Genomic DNA, 18,935 nt, shown 5'->3' on the forward strand with positions numbered 1-18,935 from the left:
TGTCAAAATATATACAACAGCATTGATTTTGTGAATTGTAAATTTCCATGCAATGAGGTGTTAAGACAGCTGGATATTTGCTTAGATAAAAGTTAATTTTTTTCACCTAATTAGCTACTGACATTGTTATAGAAGCATGCATTCAAGTATAGCAAAGAAGGTTTAACCTATGGACTGCTGTTGGTGCTAAATTTTGCAGACTTTGGGTCTGATTTCTTCATAGCTTTTTTGCATATTGGTAATCCTGGCAAAAGAAAAAATAATAAGAGTTAAGATTTGAGGTCAGACTCTCAAAAAACAGTTGTGTCCTGTTCCTCTTAAACAGCTGAAACAACAGGAAGAAAAATCTGTTGGTGTAGTAAACTGCCATGTTTGGAACTTCAGCGTTTCCCATCTAACCATTAGTATTCTTTCAGCCCATCTATTCCCTTTTGGACTGTTTTTAAGCTGTCATGGTTTCTTGTACCTGATGCCAAAGTAGCTGTAAGGAAGGGCATTTTGCAGCTCTAATTTGAGTATTTTTTGTCAGTTAATGGCTGATGCTTTCTGTAAGTTTATCATCTTATGTCACAAATATGTACATCACACTTGAAAGACAAACCAGCTGCCAGTTGTGATCTGTTTGGTTAATGTTAATTTTTAGCATTCTAAAACCTGAACTGTGTTCTCTGCATTAAATTGCCAGCAGTTACATTCCATGCCTCCTTTAATCCCACCATTCTTGTATAAAGATTTCTTAAGTCCCTCTACTCATCTGGGTATGGCTTCCCAGATTTAGGCCCTTCATAAGGGCATGTGTAAAGTAACACTATTATGGACTTTATAGACTTTAAATAATTCAAAATGAAACTCCTTTCCCAGTTAAAAAGAGCTCCCTGTGAATGTTTTTCTCAAACCGCCAGTAATCCGATACTATTCCAGTACCAGGTAAGCTATTTTATCACTCTTCTTCTTTTCCTTTCGGCTGCTGCTGTTAGAGGTCACCACAGCAGATCATTGGTCCACAGAACGAGTGGCAGTAGAGTTTTACAGTATTGAGTTGCTAGCCCAGTGCTCAACCTTCTTCAGAAGGCACACATGTGTATACTCACACCTAGGGCCAGCTTAGAGTGTACAATCCACCTGCAGTATGTCTCGGGAATGTGGGAGGAAACTGGAGCACTCGGAGGAAACCCACGTGAAGACGGGAAGGACATGCAGACTCCACGCAGAAGGCACCCCAGCCAAGAATTGAACCGGAGGACCTCTTGCTATGAGGCAACAATGCTAACTGCTGCACCACTGTGCTGCCCCATTTTTTTCACCCTCAATTTCTTAATTAATTTGTCACCATGTCCATCATTCTACCTTATTCTTTATAGTTACTGTTATGCTATGAGTTTACTTGTGCATGTTTAAACTTATTCTCTTGTATATTATGATACATTTTCTTCTTGTCTCTAGTTTATCTTTGGTAGTTTACGATGTATTTTTCTTATCTGTAGAGTATTTTTCTCATTCATTTTTATACTACATTTCTTAATCTGATTCCCAAACTTATATAACTTATGTTTCTTCTTGTGATGCACATTATATACAATCTTTACCAAATTTTGTCAACACTTATGTAGACATGGTCAATACGTCTTGTAGGTAGATGTCATCTTGATTAGTAGATTTTAGGTACTATATATTCTAGTCACTTTTTTATAATCTACACCTTGTATAATTTAATCTTATTTGTATTTAATTGATTCTTTATCTTCTTGTTTTACTGAAGTCACTTGAATGGGTCCTTTGTGAATAAATCCATTACTGTTGTTAAGAAATAGTAAAATGAATAAGTAAGCAAGCAAGCAAACTGTGAATTGCATACCGTCGGGGGGGGGGGGGGGAGAGCTTTTTGCTATAACTCTTCTCTTCTTTGTTGAATATGACTACTTCTTCCTAAAAATATCCACACTAGAAGTAGTAGGAAAATTAATAATAATGCTGATGAGGAGGATGTTACTGTAACTTTTTCCTATTTTCCATTGTTTTGTTAGAGCTTCGCACAGGTTCCTTGACACGTCATTACTTGATTGCATCAGTGGAAATTCACAGAAGAGCTTATTTATTAGTGATTTCCATTATTTTAATAACACAATTTTGGTATTTTTGTTGGCTTATTATCAACGTACATTAGCTCAAACCCAGCCATTTTCACATTACTTTATTGTGCCTAAATGCCCTTACAGAGTACATGAACACTGAAATGTATGCAGTAGTTTATCAAGAAATGTGATAGGTATTTCAGTATACTAATCTTTCTTCAGGGAGAAGAACTCCTTCAGGATAGTATTATCAGGCATGCCATTTATGACTGGTGGGTCTTGTTATACCATTATGTTCCTTAGCCTGAGTACAAGCTAATTTTCCGTCATGCATATATCTCCCCATCGGGCCAGCGATAGTGAGTGAAGTGTGGCTTAACCCCTGAGTTCTTTTACTTGAGACCATTAGGCTGAAAAACTGGTTACCTGTCCTGCGCTGCTGGCAAAACTTTCACAGGGAACATAGTTATATGTATATGCTTGTTGACTAGATCTAGTAAGCACTTCTTTGTTACAGGCTAATCCCTTGATGTCTGTTAGAAATCAAGACTACAACCTGAAAAGTAAAACCGCTTTTTCTCTACTGAGACAGAGGGATGAATTTCTGACCATCTGTCGGCCAACCTGAGATTAATTAGTGACTTCAGTGACTAATGGAGTGGCAGGGAGGATGGGCGTTTGTCGTGGGGGGGGGTGGGGGCAAATGGTTGACAGATCACCTGTTAAATTGTGGTGGACTGTGGACCGGGGCCTGGATAATCGCTGGGCATGCAGTAGGGCTGAAGATGCTGAATTGCCCGAGGACACAGGGCAGACAGTTTCTCATAGGTTATGCCTCATTAATCATCCTGCCTCACAGCATAATATAACCAAATAAGAGGTAGGGCCTAAAAAAAAAGTCCTTAGTTTGCAGGACGTTATATACGATACTACGATGTTAGCTGTACTCTACATTTCAGTGCCTAAATTAATGTACGAATGCCTGATGCGGTCGCAGCTTTGTAAGGGAGGGGTTAGTACCAGAGGCATAAAAGATAGGAGTAGCAGTAGCAGCACTCAGCTTTACCAGGGAAGAATAAATTAAATAAAAATGCTTCAGAGGAATAAAAGCCTGTGAAGCAAATTGCCCTATATGGAGTCTGTGTCCTAGAATTTTACAAAACTGCAGTTAGTCATAAGAAAATGAGATAGTTAAATGGGATTCAAAACCATGTTTTATATATGCCATTGCATGACAGGATCAAAGATGATCAATCCTGTAGGAGTGAGTTATGCTCTATACTGCTGTAGTATTCTTGGGTACCAGAGAAAAGAAAGTATTTAATGTTTATACAATATTATTGTAAATATTTTAGTTTGTTTTTTGTTTTCTTATTCTTAGAAATAAATATTTCTAAAACAACATGAAAGTGAAAGGAACCAACTAATGTTAAAGAGATGACAGAATATTTGCATATTTTTGAAGTAGACTTCTTCCGGTGTTACACTGTAAAGTCCATTTCACAGCCAGTTTTGGGTAATTTTTGTGCACAGATTCGTACCACTCAGCTAATATTTTACTTTGTATGACTGATTTTCATTTTGGTGTTTAGTTGATATTCTAAGTAAAATTCAACATTTAACGTCTTTCAGACTGTCTCAAAGGGCAGTATTATTGCAGCAAATGGAAAGTCATCTGGAGGTGCATCGGACTGGAAAGGAATTTCATGCGGTTCAAGCTGAAGCTGCTCGACAAAGGAATACAGAACTTAAGAATGTAAGCTGCCATTTGATAATTGTATGTTCATATTTGTTATGCATTGCTAGTTTAATATACTAGTGGTCATTTGTGGATGAAGTAGGGCTAAATGGGAAGACATCTTCAAGGATGTTGTTTGCCCCAGCAGAATGGGTCATTTTTTTTGCACCATAGTTCTGTAGCTTAGGTGTTGAGCAAAAGCAAGGTTAAGGGAGAGGATATTAATTTAAGTATGTGATTGCATAATTTTTGTTAACGTGTGATTATAGATCCCCTTTGCTTTGAAAACCTCAAGGACAGCAGCTGGTGACTGGAGAGAAAATATAGTAAGTTCCTGGTCTAACTCCATCTACCCATTCAGCACCTGAGGCCTTTAGAGAAAAATAGCTGTTAAGTCATTCAAAATAGCCAGCTGGATATACCATATATTCTAGATAGACAAGTTGTGGAGAAAAAATTATATATATTTTTTTCTGTGGTTAGCATCGAAGGCTCACAGTACTAGAACCTCAGTTTTCATTCTCTGTGTGCCTTATCTGTGGAAATTGCTTGTTCTGCCTTTACATGCAGGTTTCCTCTCTGGATTGTAATTTCCTTCCACGGTACAGAGATATGGTTGCATGTTGGCTTGGGAGACTTTGTTGTTTGTATGTGTTTGTGTGAGTATGCATATGTGATTGCAGGAGTCCTGTGCTAGACTAGCTTATGCTTCAGCAATGATTTTTGTTTTGGACTTGTGGCTTAATAGGACTGAAATTCTGAATGAAAATGCAGAATTAGGTGATAGCATTGATATTGAAGTGGTCTCATAAAAAAGAAGCATGCTAAGCACACTTTATTTTAAAATTAAAACATTTAAATGTCTGGATTACTAATGTGTTTCATGTGTATTATATTGCAGGATCTAAAATATGCAGTGGAACAGCTAAAAACCAGAAGAAGAAGAACCATGGAGTTTGTACATCCTGACATCGTTAACCTTGAGGTATAACTTGTTTGTACATGAGTGCATAAAGACAACAGGGGCTGAAAGAGGGATTATCAGAATGTTTTAAAATTACATTCTATTTACGCTTAAAATATGTGAAACGGGGAAGACAAGAGTCACTAACGGTGGTGAAGAAACACAGCTTGGAAAATGATAAAATGAAAGGGAAATGGGGCAATAAAAGAAGTGGGTGGGAAAGGAGCATTGTTTTGCAGTACCAGGGGCCTAGGTAATGAAAAGAGTTATTTGTACTACTGCCAATCATTAGCGGACCAGAGTTCCGCTGTGGCGACCCCTAACCGGGAAAAGCTGAAACACTCAACAACTTATGCCTGGAGTTAATTAGTTTATTACCATAACAGAAGCATGTTCTGTTCAGAATAGGGACTATGATATGTATTGCCCAGATTCAGACAGTTTATGAAGGGCAAAGACAGTAAGAGAGTGTACATCTTTGTCATTTGGTCTTTACCTCATTCCAAAGGTTTTCATGAATTGCATAGTCCCATTCATAGCTCTCTGCAGAGTCCAAGACATTCATATTTTCCTGTTTGGATGATCATTTCATTTCCCTCCTTCTAAGACACTCTAGCAACTATTCACTTCTTTGCTCATGTTTCAGGCCTCTTTCCTTGTCAAATGAAGATGTTCTTTGTGTTTCACTGTTGCAGTCATCACATTTGGGTTATCCCTGCCAGGGTAGCCCTCGGCCGGACCGAATGCCAGACACTTCGTATTTCTGTGTCGGTTGCTGTCGCTTGAGAACTGACGTCAGGTTGTCAGTAGTATAAAGTAAGGCAGCTGACACCATTACATCAGTCTTTCTTGATGTGGAGCCCGAAGCAGAAGCAGTTCACACGAGTGCCGGTCAGCTGCTACCTGAGTTTTTGTCTACCGAATTGAAGTTGAAGTCTTCTAAAGCTAAGTAAACCACTGGGGATCCTTTTTTCTTGCACTAACCAATGTCAGAAAAAGTTAATTGTCTCGCCTGTGGAAAGCAAATACCACACCAAGACTTCCTCTCTTACTGCGTCACTTGTTTAGGCCTAGACCACGACGTCCCCCGTTGTCCCTTCTGTGCTTTGTTTAACACCAGAACTATCCATCTTCGGGCCCTTATTGTAGCCAGATATTTTCGCTTGCAGTCCTCGAATTCTGATATGGCATTGGTAATCCATCCGACAGCAAATATTCCAAAAAAAGGTAAAGATAAAGACAGAGACAGACCGCACCGGTCCAAACCTACCGACGATGCTTCCATTAAGCTAGTCATCAGTTCTCCGGTACTCAGTGAGGCACTTTCGCAGCCCCTGATGCCCTCTTCTGTTGATTCGCAGGCTGCTACTGAGACCCTTTCAGAGGCCGGTATGCTGCAAAACTCTTCTTCAACTAAGGATCCTGTGGTTGTCTCTACCATGGATGGGTCTGGAGCCGCTGAGCAGGCATTGGCTTCCGAGGAAGTCCTTCGCACTACCGAATCTTGACACAAACCATCTTCTTAGGTTCATAGGTTCATAGGTTCATACTAGGCTATCTGCCCGAGGGCATTTATAAGCCTAGCCCATTGTTTTGTGGCTTACGCCACCCCTTTAGTATGGGGAACTATACCCATTATTTTGCTGTGCCTCTGTCGAGCAGTGACACTGAGGTAATTCCTGGGGTATATCTGCGATCTCCCATCCATTGGTCAAGATTTCTCTTGAACAAGGCCAGCGAGGTGCTCTGCCTCACATGTACCGGGATTTTGTTCCACAGCATAGGGAGTCTTTGGGTGATGAATCTATCCCTCCAGCACGTCCTATTAATAGCCGTGTCGAGGTTTAAGTCTCCGCCCTTGTGGCTCTGATGGATCTAGATTTTTGAGGTGAAGCATATTCATCAAATCTGGGTTTGACATGGCCTTGTATGTTAGGCAAAGGTCACCTCTGAGCAAGCGGTAGCGACTGAATAGAGCTGGAGTTCTTTCAGTCGGGCAGCATAGGACAGATTTTGAGACCCTTTATCCTTTTGGTGAGGAACTTTGTGGCCTCTCCAGCTGCTGCAAGTGTCGGGTCAGATACATTCGAATGGGGCATTGTACTCAATCATTGGTCTGATGAGTGATGAGTAAAGGGAGACTATGACCTCCTTGATCTAGATGAGAATCCCTTCATGATAAGGTGGGCAATGTAGAAGGACTTCCTAACTACTTTAGCTACATGGGTGTCGAATGACAGACTACTATCAACCTGGGTCCCCAGGTCCCTGATAACTTCTTCTGTGCTCAGTGGATTGCCACCTATTTGGTAGCTAGGGTAACCTTGTTTTTCCCGAAGGGTATGACTATGCATTTTTGGCATTTAACTTTAGGCCGTGGCTCTGGCACCAGTTATCCGTTTCTGTGAGACCCTTCTGAAGGATATCTGTGTCAGATGTGTTTTCTACTATGGCCCATTTTGCAGTCATCTGCAAACTTTGTCAGCCATAACCCTCCTGTGTTTGCTTGTACTTCGAAAAGTAGATGCCAAACAAGAGTGGGCCCAGGACTGAGCCCTGTGGGACACCACTTGTGACAGGCTTTGAGTCTGACATGGCCAGCAACTCTGACCCTGTGGGTTCTGTCACTCAGCCAGTTTGCAACCCATCTTGTGATGTATGGGTTAACATTTAAGCTGATGAGTTTTTCAATGATACCCGAGTGGGGTATTGTATCGAAGGCCTTAGCCAGATCGAGGTAGGCTGTATGGACTGCCTTTCCCTCATCAATGGCTTTGGTGACTGTTTCAAAAAGTCAACCAAGTTTAAAAGGCATGATCTGCCTTTGACAAAGCCAAACTGGGTTGGATCCAAAGTCTGCAAATTCCCTATGTCTTTATTTATGAGGTCCATTATGATCCTCTCCATGGCTTTGCAGATAAGGCTTGTCAAGCTAATGGGCGGTAATTTCCAGGGTCTGTGGAGGCACCGCCTTTGTGAAGTGGGACCACAGTTGCAGTGCGCCACTCCTGGAGTGCGTATCCAGAGGTAAGACTTTGATTAAACAGCTGTCCTAGCTGTGGGTTTAATTCCTCATTGAGTTCGTGGAGCACACAGCCGGGGACACCATCGGGTCCCATGGATGCTGTGTTTTTGCTTTGGAGAGAGCAGTTCACACTTGGGCTGGAGATGTTTGGGGGCTGCACTCATTTGGTATAGATATCTCTCCTTTTGGGGAGGGGAGAAGTTTGCACTGAACCTGTCAGCCAGTATGTTGGCAATGTCTGTAGGATCAGTAATCTTCACATCATTTTGAACTAGTTCTGAGCATATCTGGGAGTTTCCTCCTAGGTTTCTAACATAGCTAAAGAAGGCCTTATGATTGTCTTTTGAGTCTTTAGCTATTTTCTCTCGAAATTTGCTTTGGATGATTTTATGAGAGCTCTTAGTCTTTTACTTATAGTGATCAAGGGTGTCTTACCTTTTAAGGATTTTGCTCTATCTTGTAGTAGCTTCCTCCTTTTGTTGTAGAGTTTGTTTATGGCTGGGGTCCACCAGACTGGACGCTTGCCTTTGGTACAAAGAGTTTTTGTTTTGCTTGGGATTGCCTTATCCATGCAGTCCTGCAGGTGCTGGTAGAAGGCGTTTGTAAGTGATTCAGCGGCTTGAGTATTGTTTTCCATGGCTCGGGGCCTGAAAGGAGACCACACTAGTCTTTAGAAGTGTGAAGTCGGCTTTTGAGAAGTTCTTTACTGTGGTCTTTTTATTTCAGGTGGGGTGGGATGAGGACCTCCAGCGAGATTAGTTTGTGATCTGATCTCACCAGTGAGGGTATACTTCGGTGTTGAACATTGTGCTCCCATGTTCGTGATGATGAGATCAAGTATGTTATCTCCTCTTGTGGGGATGGTGACTAGTTGTTCCATGGCATTTGAGTTTATGAATTCCAGGAACTTTTGGGCTAGGGTGTTTGGGCTTGAGTAGTGTTCCCAGTCTATATTAGGGTAATTGAAGTCACCTAGTATGATGGTGTTTGGTGATACATTTATCCCCTCTAGTGTTTTCAGGAAGGCCATGTGAGTTTCCTGAGTTTGTGAGGGTGGCCTGTAACATGCTACAATTTGCAGAGCAGTCTTGCCTATGGTTAATTGCACCTGGATGGTCTCCGATGCATCGTCGTTGCCACCAGTCTTGAGGTGTGGGTGTCCTTGATGAATATGGATACCCTCCTTTCTTGGTATTGTCCGGATTTTGGGGCGGGCATGATATGAGGTAAAACCTGATAGCGCTGGGGTGCTCTCAGGAGCCTTGAACCAGGTTTCTGTCACAGCACAGACATCGATGTTCTCCATACTGAGAAGGGCCTCGAGTGCGTGCATTTTGAGATTTAGACTTCTGGCATTGAGCAGCATTACCCTTAGTTTTTTCCTTTTTGTGTTCTAGGGTGGTAGGTTTAGAATTTGAGCCTTGCCTAAAAAGGCACTATGGGGTGGCAAGAGCCTTTGCCAATATCCGGAATCCCAGGGTGACAGGTGCAAGCCGTCCCTTGCGAAGCAGCGTGGCTTGTCCAGCATGTCATCCCAGGCAGACAGATACTGGATCCCCTTTGAATGACACCAGTGTTTAAGCCAATTGTTAAAGCTGATCATCGTATCTCTGTATTGTGGCATCATTCTTGGTGAAGGTAGGATACTGCTCAAGGTCAGGGTCATACCTGCCTGGGCTACATAATCAGAGAGCTCCTCAATGTCTCTTTTCATGTAGTCCAAGGAGGTACGTCTCAGGTCGTTTACACCAGCGTGGACAATGACTGAGTCATATTTGTACCTGCTGTTGAGAGACCTGAGTGCTTGCGTTATGTGGCGGATTCTAGCGCCTGACAGGCAGCTTACTGTGACCTTCTCCTTACTCAGTCTGGTGGCCGGGACATCAGTGTGTCTGACTATGGAGTCACCAATGACTAGTGTGTCTGGCATTGTGTTTGGCCTTAAGGGCTGTGACTGTTTGACACTCTGACTGTGAGGTCTATGTGTTGCGGTGTTGTGTTCTGAGGTGGTGGTTGTTTGGGTGTCTGCTTTGGTGGCCTCTGCAGTTTTGGTAGATTTTTGATCAGAGCCACCGAGTATGTCTTTGTGTGTTTATGTGTATGATTTGAGGTTGTAATGGTACTATGTGAGACTGGGTCTATAGTGTGTGTGGTAACCTTCTCCTCCTGACTGGTCTTGCCAGTCCTATGTTGAGAGAGCTCAGCCTCCAGTTTGGCCGTATAGTTGCATCTCGCATGTATTTGTGTTTTGTGGGAGGAGGAAAGGGTTGTCTGTGTACATGAGGCAATTGAAACATTGCCTCAATATTCCCAGGTTCACCAGCTGAGCAGGAGAGGACACTAGCAACTGATCCCTCGACATGCTAGAAGGGTAGCCGAAAAACTTTAAAAAAGATTCCGGGGACGTGGGTGACCGAGAAATGGGGTTGCCTTTTTGGGGTACTATCTATGACAAGAGTGCCGTACTAAGGTAATAAGTACTGTAGGAGCAAGTGCTAGGTTTAATAGATAGAGAATAGTCTACTTGGAGTCAAGTAGAGTTGATCTTTTAGTTATAGGATACGCTGATTTGATCAGTAGTATAGTTCGAGGAAGGTAGTTTTAAGGGAAAATTTGAAGAGTGGACTTTAGGTAGCCGAATAGTTTAAACCTGCTTAACCGGCACTGCCCTAGTGTGCAACAGTGGCAGCTCAGCTAAATCAGCTTAACGCGTTTAAGCGCTTTATACCAGGGGCTGGAAAAGGTAGAAACTGGCCCAAAACGACCAATAAACTACTAGTTACTGGCTGAAACCTCACAAAACTGGACAAAAGGCAGCTCAGTGCTTCCCACTCCCACTGGTAAGCAGGTAGCCTCCTTCCCCAAATAAGGCAAGGAACAGTGCACAGGAACTACAACCAAAGCCCAGGAATCAGCAACTCTGAAACTGGACTAAACTAGTAAAGCAGGAAAGCAAGGTAGCTTCCTTCCCCAAATAAGGCAAGGAAACAGTACACAGGAACTACAACCAAAGCCCAGGAATCAGCAACTCTGAAACTGGACTAAACTAGTAAAGCAGGAAAAACAAGAGATATTTTTTTTTTTTTTTTTTCACAAAACAGGCAGAAACAGGTACAGCAAACACTTATAAATGCTATGAATCAGCTACTACAGCTTACACAGAAGAATTTGCTACAAATACAGTCAAATAGTAACAAACAAGGATTCCAAGTGCAATATTAAGTTAATTGCAGTAAAACAGCTTCAATGTAACAGAAAGGCAGGCGAAATACAGTTGCTAGGTATTCAGATGTGGAAAGCAACAAAAAATATACTTAGTATCAAGAAAAGTCGCTTATTCAGCTCTCTGCAGCCTGGATTACTCTGCTGGCCCACGTGGAGTCTGTGCTGAGTAGGTACAAGCTGAAAGTTTTATACCAGGGGGCTGGAAAAAGCTAGAAACTGGCCCAAAACGACCAATAAACTACTAGTTACTGGCTGAAACCTCACAAAACTGGACAAAAGGCAGCTCAATGCTTCCCACTCCCACTGGTAAGCAAGGTAGCCTCCTTCCCCAAATAAGGCAAGGAAACAGTACACAGGAACTACAACCAAAGCCCAGGAATCAGCAACTCTGAAACTGGACTAAACTAGTAAAGCAGGAAAGCAAGGTAGCTTCCGTTTCCACAAATAAGGCAAGGAAACAGTACACAGGAACTACAACCAGAGATCAGGAATCAGCAACTCTGAAACTGGACTAAACTAGTAAAGCAAGAAAAACAAGAGATATTTTTTTTTCTTTTTTTTTTTCACAAAACAGGCAGAAACAGGTACAGCGAACACTTATAAATGTTATGAATCAGCTACTACAGCTTACACAGAAGAATTTGCTACAAATACAGTCAAATAGTAACAAACAAGGATTCCAAGTGCAATATTAAGTTAAATGCAGTAAAAACAGCTTCAATGTAACAGAAAGGCAGGCGAAATACAGTTGCTAGGTATTCAGATGTGGAAAGCAACAAAAAATATACTTAGTATCAAGAAAAGCCGCTTATTCAGCTCTCTGCAGCCTGGATTACTCTGCTGGCCCACGTGGAGTCTGTGCTGAGTAGGTACAAGCTGAAAGTTTTATACCAGGGGGCTGGAAAAGCTAGAAACTGGCCCAAAACGACCAATAAACTACTAGTTACTGGCTGAAACCTCACAAAACTGGACAAAAGGCAGCTCAATGCTTCCCACTCCCACTGGTAAGCAAGGTAGCCTCCCTTCCCCCAAATAAGGCAAGGAAACAGTACACAGGAACTACAACCAAAGCCCAGGAATCAGCAACTCTGAAACTGGACTAAACTAGTAAAGCAGGAAAGCAAGGTAGCTTCCCTTCCCCAAATAAGGCAAGGAAACAGTACACAGGAACTACAACCAAAGCTCAGGAATCAGCAACTCTGAAACTGGACTAAACTAGTAAAGCAGGAAAAACAAGAGATATTTTTTCTTTTTTCTTTTTTTCACAAAACAGGCAGAAACAGGTACAGCAAACACTTATAAATGCTATGAATCAGCTACTACAGCTTACACAGAAGAATTTGCTACAAATACAGTCAAATAGTAACAAACAAGGATTCCAAGTGCAATATTAAGTTAAATGCAGTAAAAACAGCTTCAATGTAACAGAAAGGCAGGCGAAATACAGTTGCTAGGTATTCAGATGTGGAAAGCAACAAAAAATATACTTAGTATCAAGAAAAGTCGCTTATTCAGCTCTCTGCAGCCTGGATTACTCTGCTGGCCCACGTGACTACTATTCTTTCAAAAACGACCGAGTTTCTTAAGCCTAGGGTATGAACCACACCCAAGACAGGCAACCCACTCTCATAGGTTCATAGGTTCATAGGTTCATACTAGGCTATCTGCCCGAGGGCATTTACAAGCCTAGCCCATAGTTTTGTGGCTTACGCCACCCCTTTAGTATGGGGAACTATACCCATTATTTTGCTGTGCCTCTGTTGAGCAGTGACACTGAGGTAATCCCTGGGGTATATCTGCGATCTCCCATCCATTGGTCAAGATTTCTCTTGAACAAGGCCAGCGAGGTGCTCTGCCTCACATATACCGGGATTTTATTCCACAGCATAGGAGTCTTTGGGTGATGAATCTATCCTCCAGCACGCCCTATTAATAGCGTCGAGGTTTACGCCTCCCTTGTGGCTCTGACGGATCTAGATTTTTGAGGTGAAGCATATTCATCAAATCTGGGTTTGACATGGCCTTGTATGTTAGGCAAAGGTCACCTCTGAGCAAGCGTGGCGACTGAATAGAGCTGGAGTTCTTTCAGTCGGGCAGCATAGGACAGATGTTTGAGACCCTTTATCCTTTTGGTGAGGAACTTTTGTGGCCTCTCCAGCTGCTGCAAGTGTCGGGTCAGATACATTCCGAATGGGGCATTGTACTCAATCATTGGTCTGATGAGTGATGAGTATAGGGAGACTATGACCTCCCTTGATCTAGATGAGAATCCCTTCATGATAAGGTGGGCAATGTAGAAGGTCTTCCTAACTACTTTAGCTACATGGGTGTTGAATGACAGACTACTATCAACCTGGGTCCCCAGGTCCCTGATAACTTCTTCTGTACTCAGTGGATTGCCACCTATTTGGTAGCTAGGGGTAACCTTGTTTTTCGAAGGGTATGACTATGCATTTTTGGCATTTAACTTTAGGCCATGGCTCTGGCACCAGTTATCCGCTTCTGTGAGACCCTTCTGAAGGATATCTGTGTCAGATGTGTTTTCTACTATGGCGCCCAGTTTGCAGTCATCTGCAAACTTTGTCAGCCATAACCCTCCTGTGTTTGCTTGTACTTCGGAAAAGTAGATGCCAAACAAGAGTGGGCCCAGGACTGAGCCCTGTGGTACACCACTTGTGACAGGCTTTGAGTCTGACATGGCGCCAGCAACTCTGACCCTATGGGTTCTGTCACTCAGCCAGTTTGCAACCCATCTTGTGATGTATGGATTAACATTTAAGCTGATGAGTTTTTCAATGATACCCGAGTGGGGTGCCTGATACCTTCCCTCAGTCTCAAATGCTTAAAATGGCAGAAGACCTTCTCATGCTGATTAGGGGAAGCCAAGCTACCCCCTCCAAAAGGAAAAGAGATCTGTCCTGTGTAGTTTTGTCTGAACAAGAGACAGATGTATCTGATGCATCTGAATATGAAGACATGCAACCCCTCTCTACTTATGAGGATTCTGATACAGAGGATTCCATTCCTTCAGCCTCTCCCTCAAAGGATTTTTCCTTTGGGGAAACCCTGCATATTTTAAGGGAGCATTTCCAATGGGAGAGTCAGGACTCCTGTCAGTCTAAAAAGAGTCTCGGGGAATTCCTAGGTCTTCCACAACAGACCCTTGGCCATCACCACAGTCCTGGATGTTGTGGAGGATGTTTTCCTTGATTCCAGCTTGACTCCTAATGCCCTTCCTCCAGCTCCTAGAAAACCAGACAGGTACTACAGAGTCCCTGACTCACACAAATATCTTTTTAAAAATCCTACAGCTGACCCTGACGTCATTTATCAAGGGCCGGAAGGGATTAAAGCAACCTCTGCTAAGAATCCCACCCCCTCAGACAGGGATTCCCAAGCATTGGACAGATGGGGTAAAAAAGTATACACCTCAGCTGCTCTTGCTATCGGGCACTAAATTCTCGGTTCCATATGCTGAAATTTCAGCAACATACCTTGGAACTCCTTAAACAAAAATGTCTTCCTTTCCTGCTTGGGCAAAATCTAAAGATTTACAAGAGTTAATGCATTCTGCAAGTCAAGTAACTAAACACACCTTGCACTGTGGTTTTGATGCCCTAAAAGCTTCTTGGAGGGCAGCAGTCACTGGATCTGTCATTAGAAGGCATGCATGGCTTAAGGAACAGCCCCTGCCAGACCATGTCAAATCTAAATTGTTGGATGCCCCCTTGCACAAAGATAAGTTATTTGGCACTAAGGCAGAAGAGGTCTTAAAAAAGATGGAAGAAAAAGAAAAATCTATGCAAACAGTTAAGGATTTCTTGCAGGTCCAGCCCCCTAGGTTCAGCAGGCATTGTCCCTCCCAACACTGGTCCTTTCCTGCTCCAAGTAAACCAGCCCAGCCTAGGCCCCGTGGAAACAGACCCCCCCCCCCCAGACAGCAGCCACAGGGAATGCAGAGATCTAAACAGTGGACTACCTCCACTTCAAAACCAGGGAGTTCTAAGCCACCCCCTTATGGTAAAAACTCACAATGACTCACCTTCTCCACCCTCTCCCTCTGCCCACCGTCACTCAAGCACCTGGGCCACCATTACCAAGGAACACTGGGTTCTGAACATTGTGTCTCAGGGATAAAAATTTTCCTTCCACACCCTTCCAACCCCAAAAAGGTTCCCAGATCTACCACCAAATCAGTGGGCAGAGGCTCAAAAGCAAATCCTTTCCCTGTTGTCTATGAGGGCAATAGAGCATGTTCCTGCAGAACAGATAGGCCAAGGTTTCTACTCCAGGCTATTTCTGGTACCCAGAAAAGAGGGCACATAGCTGCCCATCCTTGACCTATCCATTCTCAACACCTTCCTGCTGATCCCAAAATTCAAAATGCTCACCCTCCAGCAGCTGCTACCCATGCTCTCCAAGGACGCTTGGCTTGCCACCCTAGATCTAAAAGAGGCCTACCTCCACATTCCTATTAGGGAATCATGCAGGAAATATCTCCACTTCAGGGCAGGATCTCAACACTTTCAGTTCTCTGTGCTTCCCTTTGGCTTATCTATTGCTCCCAGAGTTTTTCACAAAATGTCTGGCTCCGTCCATTGCCTTTTGCAGACAAAGAAATATTCAGAGTTACCCATACTTGGATGACTGCCTTATTCAGGCAGACAGCCAGGAAAAGCTGTTCAAGCACCTGGCCTTTGTAAAGACCCTCCTAACCTCTCTAGGGTACACAATCAATGAAAAGAAATCCAAGCAGGTGCCTACACAAAGGATAATCTTCCTGGGAGCAAGTCTGGACACAGCATCCCAGATGACATACCTTACACCATAGAAACAAATTTTACTGACAACCTACGTCTCTCAACTAGCCACCAGGCCTCAGCTAACTGCAAGGATGATCCTGCAAGCTCTGGGGTTCATGGCATCTTACATACTACTCATTCCATATGCCAGACTGCATATGAGGAAACTTCAATGGTGCCTACAGAGCCTTTGGTATCAACACTCTCAAGACCTGGAAACTCTTCTACCTATAATTCCTTGCCTCAGAAAAGATTTTCTTTGGTGGGCAACAGCATGCTCCCTCAACAAGGGACTGCCTTTCTCCCCACCCCAACCCTGTCCAGACCCTTACCACAGATGCATCAGACTATGCTTGGGGTACACACCTGGACGGCAGATGCATACAGCACCAATCGAGCCCACAGCAAATCCCTCTGCACATCAATCAAAAAGAGGTGATGGCTGTGCAGCATGCCTTGATAGCTTTCAAGCCCCTTCTCTCTCCAGGGGCTCTCCAGATCAAAACAGACAACACCACTGGGATGTGGTACATCAACAAGCAGGGAAGGACTCACTCCTATCCTCTATGCAGGCTGCTGGCCATGACCCTTTGTCACACAGCCTCTGCCATGCAGCTACACCTGTTAGCACAATTCCTACCAGCCTCTCTCAACTCTCTGGCAGACCATTTAAACAGAAATCTTCTGGACCCACACAAGTGGCAACTCAACAGAAGTACCTTTACCCTAATATCTCAGAATTAGGGAACCCCGAAGGTCGACGTCTTTGCCTCCCACACCATCAGCTCATCAAATTCTGCACCAGGGAGCATCACTGCATAGCTTGGAAAGTTGGATGCCCTGTCCCTTCCCTTGGGTCAATCTACTGGTCTGTGCCTTTCCTCCGCTACCTCTCTTCCCCAGGGTACTGCTCATAATAAGGGAGGAAAAAACAAGGACCATTCTTATAGCTCCAGACTGGCCCTGGCAACACTGGTACCCCTTGCTGCGTAGCCTGTCCCCGCTGCCTCCATGGCATCTTCCTCAGATTCCAAACCTCCTGACCCAGAGGGAAGGGGAATTCATGCATCCCCAATTGCAGACACTCAGTTTGGCAGCTTGGCTTATTCCCTAACCCAAAACCAATCTGCCAACCTCAGTAAATAGGTTCTGAATGTTATCCATGAGGACAGACACCCTAGCACCAGAAAGTCTTATGCTGATAAATGGAAAAGGTTCTGCACCTGGATACAGGCTAAGGGAGCCAATACGACACAGCCCTCCCTCCCTCTCATCCTGGATTACTTGCTACACAGTGGCCTCTCTTTCTCCTCTATAAAAATTCATGCCTCTGCTAGTTCTGCTCATTTTCACACTGAGCAGCCCCTTGTGTTACACCCTTTGATCAAACAGTTCCTAAAAGGGCTATCAACTTGAGGCCACCCAGAAGGACACCAACACCAGCTTGGGACCTTAACTTTGTATTGGAAAAGCTCACCATGCCCCCTTTTGAACCAGCTTCCTCTGGAGAGCTATAATTTCTCTCCTGGAAGACAGCATTCCTTCTGGCCATCACTTCAGCCAGAAGAGTTTCTGAGCTGCAAGCACTCATGGCTGTGGAACCCTTCATCTTGCATGCAGACAGGGTATCTCTCATAACTAACCCATCCTTCATGCCCAAGGTGGTGTCCAGTGTGGCTCTTAACCAATCCATTCATTTGCCCACCTTTTTTCCTAATCCCCAGAACAAAAGGGAAAGGATTCGTCACTCTCTATATTTGCACAGACAGCTCAGATTCTATCTAGACAGGACTAAATACTTCAGAAAGTCTGATCAATTGCTGGTTAGCTTTGCTACAGGGGGAGAAGGCAAATCCATCTACAAACAAACCATTTCCAAATGGATAGCACACTGCATCCATTTCTGCTACAAACAGCATGGAAAGTCTCCCCCCAAGGGGGGTCAGGACACACTCCAACAGAGCAGCCTCCACCTCTGCAGCTTTCCTCAGAGGAGTCCCCACCAGGGACATCCTGGAGGCTGCCACCTGGAAATCTGTTCACACTTTTACTAAGCATTACCACCTGCCTCTCTTCTCCAAATCCAGGGCAGGGTTTGCCTCTGCAGTCTTTCAGGGCATCCTAGCCAGACCCTAGTTTCCTTGACTGCCTCCACCCATTTCCTCAGCTTTGGAAATCAACCCAAATGTGATGACTGCAACAGTGACACACAAAGAACATAGTACAGTTGTGTACACTTACCATAAATGTAGATGTTAGTGTATTCACTGTTGCAGTCCTGGTTTCTCTCCCTCCATCCCCCTTTCTTCTCTTTCTGCTTTTATTACCTTTCTTCCTTATTGTTCTTTCCTTACAAGGGACAAATTGGTATTTATTTTCCACTGGTGGGGTTCTTCCACCAGAGCCTGGCCTCATACTTGGGGGCTCCTGACAGGTTAGGGCAAGAAAAACTGATGTAATGGCATCTGCTGCCTTACTTTATACTACTGATGACCTGACATCATTCTTCAAGCGACAGCAACCGATGCAGAAATACTAAGTCTCTGGTATTCGGGCCGGCCGAGGGCTACCCAGGCAGGATAACCCAAATGTGATGACTGCAGCAGTGAATGAATACACTCAAACATCTACATTTATGGTAAGTGTACACAACTGTACTTTCTTCAGTTCTATATTTGTTTCTTGTTTTGCATCTATCATCTGATTGATAAAAATGTGCCTGAACGACATATAAAACCAAGGAGACCAAAAACATTTTCACTGTCTGCGTCTTACTATCCAGATACATAATCAAGGACCCTCACTACTGTACATTTTGGATTATCTTCTGCTCAGTTTCTTCTCATACCTCTCATCTCCTTTGCCACTACTAACAAATATTTCCCCAAGCCATTCTTCTTAGTACCTCCTTTTTTTCTTGTTCCTCCAAAGTTACAGGAATTGCTGCACTAATTCAAGTGCGGGCACACTGTTTACAACATTTGTGGCTATATCAAAATACATAAACATTTATTTCTGAAGTATATTATTATGTCATCCACAACCAATTATTTTCTTTTGCTTCCCCTGTTGCCTAAATCTTTGGACGTTTACATCTCTAATTTCCATT

At 43.5% G+C, this 18,935-nt stretch overlaps 1 protein-coding gene across 2 annotated transcripts in view; it reads left to right on the forward strand.

Annotated features, from left to right (window-relative positions):
* CCHR7.PART0H3orf14 (chromosome chr7.part0 C3orf14 homolog) overlaps positions 1 to 18,935 on the forward strand; it is a 138,332-nt gene that overhangs the window by 69,273 nt on the left and 50,124 nt on the right. For both annotated transcript variants that reach the window (XM_044077515.1, XM_044077516.1), the window contains exons 3-4: positions 3,705 to 3,828; positions 4,712 to 4,795. In XM_044077515.1, the coding sequence (XP_043933450.1) occupies positions 3,705 to 3,828; positions 4,712 to 4,795 (208 nt within the window). The remainder of the gene's footprint in view (positions 1 to 3,704; positions 3,829 to 4,711; positions 4,796 to 18,935) is intronic.

This window comes from Protopterus annectens, chromosome 7.part0 (assembly GCF_019279795.1).
Source record: "Protopterus annectens isolate FY-2018-M chromosome 7.part0, PAN1.0, whole genome shotgun sequence".
NCBI lineage: Eukaryota > Metazoa > Chordata > Ceratodontiformes > Protopteridae > Protopterus > Protopterus annectens.